At 52.8% G+C, this 6,492-nt stretch overlaps 1 protein-coding gene across 5 annotated transcripts in view; it reads left to right on the forward strand.

Annotated features, from left to right (window-relative positions):
• A2ML1 (alpha-2-macroglobulin like 1) overlaps nt 1–6,492 on the forward strand; it is a 90,699-nt gene that overhangs the window by 22,339 nt on the left and 61,868 nt on the right. For 2 of the 5 annotated variants that reach the window (XM_019516051.1, XM_019516052.1), the window contains exons 4-12: nt 419–572; nt 930–982; nt 2,075–2,095; nt 2,855–3,014; nt 3,220–3,304; nt 3,796–3,919; nt 4,286–4,400; nt 4,993–5,102; nt 5,398–5,565. In XM_019516051.1, coding sequence (XP_019371596.1) covers nt 419–572; nt 930–982; nt 2,075–2,095; nt 2,855–3,014; nt 3,220–3,304; nt 3,796–3,919; nt 4,286–4,400; nt 4,993–5,102; nt 5,398–5,565 — 990 coding nt within the window. Of the gene's footprint in view, nt 1–418; nt 573–929; nt 983–2,074; nt 2,096–2,198; nt 2,403–2,854; nt 3,015–3,219; nt 3,305–3,795; nt 3,920–4,285; nt 4,401–4,992; nt 5,103–5,397; nt 5,566–6,492 lie in introns of those variants that run through there. The other 3 variants (XM_019516053.1, XM_019516054.1, XM_019516055.1) reach the window with 3 other exon arrangements.

Raw genomic sequence — 6,492 nt, forward strand, 5'->3', positions numbered from 1 at the left:
TCTCCATCCTTGGAAGTTTTTAAGACCTGGCTGGACAAAGCTTTGACTAGGATGATCTAGTTGGGGATGGTCCTGCTTTGAGCAAGAGGTTGGACTAGATGACCTCCTGAGCTCCTTTCCAACCCTAATTTTCTATAATTCTCTGTGTCCACTGATATTGCCAGCTTCATTCAGGCACAACTTTCCTTCAGTGCATGCTGACTCCTCTGCCACCTAGTGGCCAGGTGCTGCAGTAGCACCTACTTCGAGCCCTGAGTTTGGGAGGGCGGGTTGTGAGCCAGCTCTTTGCTACAGAGTAAAATCCGCGGTAAATTATTCCAGAGCAAATGTGCTACGAGCCCACACCCATCAGGTAATCACGTGAATACCTGATTTGGGCAGGAGTTAACCAGAGGTTTTTTTTTCCTGTGTGACCCAGGTCCCACCTCCTGAAGGGGGCGTGAAGGAAGTTGTCCACATCCAGATGTTTGTGGACGAGAATAAGATAGATGAGAAACAAGTCCTGATCCAGAGTATCAACAGCGGTACTTTTGTGCAGACGGACAAGCCCATTTATACTCCAGGCCAGCTGGGTAAGGAGCCAGGTGTTGTAGAGACCTGCTCACTTGGTATCTGGGTGTGTGTACAGGCCTTCATCTCAAAACCACATGGAACAAATGCAGTGAAATGACAGATACTACCTCTCTCCCCAACCTCCATCTCCTGAGCTCATGTACTCCTTTTCTTCTCTTTCCACTCCCCTCCTTACTCCCACCTGTCTAAGGCCTGTTATGTTCCCAGCTATTTTATGAGGAAGAAATGATGTTGATTCAGGTAACAGCCTGATAGGGGGCCTCAAACCTGTGTGCAGCCAAGGCCAGTGGGGAGGGACTGATAGCTGTGCATGGAGATCAAGCAGAGAGCTGCTAATGTGCTTTGTCCCATTGCAGTGAGGTTCCGCATCGTCACTCTGAACAGCAGTTTCATCCCGTTGAATGATGTGGTGAGTAAAGCTGCAGGGAGGGAGAGATGGAAGAAGAGAGAGAGTACAGAGGAGGATGGGGGTCATAAGGAGTAGGCAGGAGGGGACCTTGCTTTGTTGTTCCCCTGCCATCCACCCTTGTCTTTGGGGCAGGCGGCTTGACTCTGGAAGCACTGCCAGCATGGCACCTTGCAGTACCTGCAGGAATTTGGGTTTCAGAGAAGGGGAAAACCTCAGCAATCTTCTGTAAACTTCCATCTTGTTATAACCCAGCCTGGACTCAGTTCCAAACCAGGATCAGGCAGTTCCTAGGAGCTGCCAGTGCACCCTGCTTTTTAAGCATTGTGGCCAGCTGTTCCCAGAAACCAAAGCACCTGAAGCTCCCCAGGAGACTGGCAGAACGATTAGCAGGTTGCAAGCCCTTGGGAAACTTGTACGGGAGACTGAGGAAGGCAGATGAGCCTCAGCTACTTTCTAATGCTTCTATAATCAGCTTCCTCTGGAGGCTGTGGAGAGATGTGGGGATGGCATCAGGAGATCTGACAAAAGGCTTGGATCAGTAGCTGGGTGCTCCCAGGCCTCAAGAGGAATGGGAGGGGCCAGTGTGGGTCAGTGCTGTGGGACAGCCAGGCTCCTACTGTGGCCTCTACTGAGATGGTGCAGGGTGTGCGGCTGCATCTCCCTCTGGCTCTCTGAGCTCACCAGCTTGTCACTGCAGCTGCTAGCAGAACTCAGGGGGTGAATGCTCCACACTCTCCCTTTCCCCTGCCACTGTGGGAAGTGAGTGGTGTCTATGTTCACCCCCTGGGTCTTGCTGGAAGCTCTGCTGACAAGCCACAAAGTGCAGCGAGCTCACTGCACGCAGCCAGAGGGGGTATGACGGCACACACAGGTGCACCTCCCCCTGTCCCCTGCCAGACGCTGTCATAGCCATGTTACTCAGAACTCAGTGGGGGCAGTGGAGACAGGATGTGGCAGCTACGTGCCTTAACTGCAGTCCGGCACCCATGGAGTGAACTATGAAGCTGGATGTGGCAGGGGGGAGAAGGATTCCTGTTCCTGCCAACAGCATAGAGGTGACTCACAGAGATTCCCTCTGCTTCTCTTTTTCAGTACCCACTGGTGGAGCTGAAGGTGAGTGTCCCCTGGTATGCCGCAAGATGCCTTTATTGTCTCTGGTCCTTCGCATACAAGCAGCAGAGCAAGATTAGGATGCAGCTTCAGAGATGCTGAGCACCCATAGTCTCATGGCACCTGGTTCTTCAGCACTCCCAGCTCCCCTTCACCCCAGGCAATGAAAAGCAAGACCTGGGATGATGTGTCCTGCCCAGCAATCCCAAGTCTGGGTGGCAGGCTGGGCCCTGTAGTGTTCCTGTCTTCCCAGCAGCCCAGAGGAGAATGAATGTGGGGTAGAGACTGGGTGCCCCACAGCACAACACAGGTGGTTCAGCCTCGTGGGGTATGTGCCCTGGCTTCTTCAGTGACCTAGGGACAGTACCACACCAGCCTGACTCCTGCTCAGTGTTCAGAGTATTCTCAGTCCCCACCAGCCCTGGGAGAGCCAGAGGCCAGGGCTGGGACGCAAACCCACAGAGCCAAGGAAATGACAGAGCCAGCCCACGTGGCAGTCAGGCAGGCAACTCCAGTGCCCATTACTTTCCCAGCTCCAGGAATGGTATGGCCTATAAGGCAGCTCTGCTCACCTGGTGCTAGCCTTGCAGATGTGGACCTCAGCCTCTGCTGCACTCACCCCTGCAGCAGCCCCTGAAAAGCAAGAAACAGGATCAGACAGGGCCGTCTCTGAGCCCATCTCTCAGACTGCAGCAGCAGAGTGGGTGCATGGGGAGTGAGGGCAAGGAGGGACTTTGATCTGGTTTCTTTTGATGGAGGCAGGATCCCAACCGTAATCGAATTGGCCAGTGGCTTGATGTGAGACCGGATAGAGGCATCACACAACTGTCCTTCCAGCTGGCTGCTGAGCTGCCCCTGGGGCGCTATACCATCAGCGTGCCTGGCAGGGGGACTTCCAGCACCTTCACTGTGGAGGAGTATGGTATGGTGGGGGTGAGGATGAGGGGGCATGAGGAGCCTCTGGCAGTAGCCCCTGGGGAGCCCCATTGTGAGGGAAGCCTGTATCCCGCTGGGTTATGCTTAAGGGGCAAATGGGGCATGCCATTGCTGAGGCTGCCCAAGCTCAGGGCTGGTCTGCCAGCCTGCTTCCTTTCTGAACCCTCCCTCTCATATCTCCTCTCTCCCAGTGCTACCCAAGTTTGAAGTGATGGTGACAGAGCCTGCCCACGTCTTCACGTATGACACAGCTTTTCCACTGAAGGTCTGTGGCAGGTAAGATTGGAGGATCCCTGGACAAGACTGAAGGGAGAAGTGGACCAGCAAGTGTGTGAGGTCCTGTCAAACAGTGGCTGGGAAGGTTTAGCTCTAGCTCTGGGGGCTCTGAGCTCCAACAAAGATTTTTCACAAACTGATCCAAGCATTTTGGTGGCTCCCAGCACAGCTCCCAGTGGACGGCTATGTTCAGCAGTGTCCCAACTGGGAGGTAGGTCCTCCCCATTTAGACTCCAGGAGCAGAGCAGAAAGTCACTGTGAGCCAAAATGGGTTGTAACTACAGAGCTGTGTGGGGTTCCTAGGGCTGGAATAGCAGTGGGGCTGCAGGGCATCAGAGAAGGGTGCTGGCAGAGCTGTGCAAGTTACATAGAAAGCGGTGCTGCAGGGCATATTAATATATACATGCCCATTCATGTAAGGGAAAAAGAGGGCAGTGGAGTGAGGGCAGAAGTTGGAATACATCTAATCTCTGGTTTTCCTTCCTGGGCAGGTACACATATGGGAAGCCTGTCCAGGGCACAATCCAGGCCTCTGTGTGTCAGAAAACCAGCATTTGGTACACTGACCACATGTCATCAACTCTCACAGACCTCTGCTGGAAGTACACAGGCCAGGTGAGGAGGTAGCAGGAAGGCTGTCTAAGAGGGTGGTGGGAGCAGGTGGGGAGAGGGAACAAGCAGGACAGGGCAGATGAATGTGACAGAGAGGATAATGCCAACCCGGCACAGTGGGCACTTCCCAAAGGGCCCTGGCACCAGGGTGCTGCATGGGGGTATCTGTTGAGTCAGAGAGAACAGTGCCTTCTCCACAGTCCCACCTCCACATCCAGTAACACTGCTCACTACACCCTGAGCAAGTCTAGCATGCCTGAGCCTTTGCCACCCAGCAGGTTAGTCATCTGCCTGTGGCTTTCCTCTGGGTTACCAGGTGTGAGGCTGCCTGTCAGCAATTGTCATGAGTGCTCCTTGCCCATTTTCCAGACCGATCAAACTGGTTGCATCTCAGCCTCTGTGAACATGTCCTTCTTCAACCTGGTCAACTACAGGTTTTGCCACAGCATAGAGGTGAAGGCCACACTGGTGGAAGCTGGAACAGGTAAACCATGAGGCTTGCTAACTGAGCAGTGTGCTTGCACATGTGCATGCAAGGGTGTTTCCTGCTTCTCCTTTCCTTAAAAATGAAGCTCTCAGGGGGTGGTGGAAGATGGAAACAATTCATCTGGAACCATCTCTGAGATGGACAGGGCAGCCTCTTACATTTGGAGATTCACAGTGGGGCCTGCCCTACTACCTTGTCTTTGCTGAGTTTCTTGTTGACTCTGAGCCCTGCTGGGACTATGGACTGTTCCACTGGCCATGGATGGACAATGCCCTCTGCACCATGCTGCTGAATTACATGCTCTGTCCCCTGCAGCACTCTATGAGCCCCTGTGCCTCTGGAGTCCTTGTAGGCATGGGACTCTTCCGTTAGCCAAAGAGGGGTTTTTAGCTCTTGTGCTCCTACCCAGGCTCTCACACAAGGATTGCAGACAGGCTTCAGCTGCATTGCGGCCACCTTCCCTTTTATAATGATAAGACTGGAGGTGGGGTATTTTGCCACTTGTTTCCTGTGATGCTCTGGGTTCAGGCCATGGCTGATGGGCAGATCTGTTCACTGGCTCACTGCACATCTTGTCTGTCTCCCAAAGGGCTGGAAGCAAACACCACTCATGTTGCACCTATGTCTGAGCAAGCTGGTTCACTGAGTTTTGAGGATTTAGACAGATATTATCATCCAGGACACCCCTACAGTGGGAAGGTGAGTGGGTATTAGAGGGAACCCAAAGTATGGTACATGGTGTTAGTGCCAAGGACAGAGGAAGGCTGTGGCAGCCCCTCAGCATCACCTTTTCTATCATACCTAGAGATTGTCTTTGTTTCTCACCCTGTCCTCCTCTCTGGAAGGGTGGGAATGGCAGTTACCTTATCCTGAGCCACCCCAATCTCACTGGCCCTATTGCACAGACACCCCTTTCCCTGATCTCCTCAGGAGGAGGTCTAGCTGGTCAAAAGTTTGCATGACACTGCTGTTCTCTCCCTGCTTCTCCTCACAGATTAAAGCACTGGGCCGAGATGGCTCCATACTGAAGAACCAGGAGCTTATCTTGGTTTCCGAGGCAGAGAACAACCAGTCCAACCAAAACCTCATTACTGATAGCACCGGGGTGGCCACTTTCACTTTGGACACAGCTGTGTGGAGTGGAAGTGATGTGTCTCTGGAGGTGAGTGGTCTGAAGTGCAGTGCGGTGAAGTACCTCACCCAGGAGGCTGCAGAGATATGGGGGATGGTGTGCAAAGTGCCACTTGGGCAGGCTGTAGGATTCCCTTTGCTGTATTTCTTAGGTCCTGTCACTTGTCTAGGAGGGTGTTAAACAGTCACCTTTCTTTGAATGTCTCTGCTCCCCCTTGAGTTTCCCCTTTCTGGGTACCTAGAATACCTGGGAGACTCAAGCATTGAGTTGTCCCCACTGGCACCATAACTTACAACAAGGTATTGACCATTTGAAGCTAACTTGCTTCACTACAGAGGTGAGTAGGCAAGAGAAGCAAAGGGAAACAGCTGTGATTTGACATCGCCAGGATTGACTCCTTTCCCCTGGAACTGTATGCCATGTCTGCAGCTGAGCATGTAGATCTCAGATTGGCCTCTTCAGTCACCCCTGGACTCAGTGATGACTTCCCTATTCACTGGAAGGCTGTTATCTTCATGTTGACTGCCAACAATGACAGTCCTGGGGTGGGAAGGGATTTGCTTTGGCTTCTTGTCCCTGGGGTGTGGTTATGTGATAGCATTTCACTAGGGTAGCTGAACTGAATTACCCAAGCTGGACCTAGGGTCAGCATTGTCAGCAGTCACTCAATATGAGGCTGGCAGTCTTCCAGTAGATGACAGGGAAGTCAGTTCAGTCATCGCTGAACTGTTATAGAAGACAAGCCATCCCCCATGTGTGGGAAAGCAGCCTTGTTGGACCTCCAACCACACTTTCAGATAGACATGGCTGGGGCCTTTCACTCCCTGGTTGTCTACAGTTGTAGACAAGTGGCCTTGTCTGTGGCTGATGTTCAGGTTTTAGCCATCCTGCAACCAGGTTGTTCCCTGTCAGGTTTGCTTAATGACATACTAGAATAGCCTGTTAGGTGCCCGAGTG

Source organism: Gavialis gangeticus, unplaced genomic scaffold, assembly GCF_001723915.1.
Source record: "Gavialis gangeticus isolate Ggan-Ray unplaced genomic scaffold, GavGan_comp1, whole genome shotgun sequence".
Lineage (NCBI taxonomy): Eukaryota > Metazoa > Chordata > Crocodylia > Gavialidae > Gavialis > Gavialis gangeticus.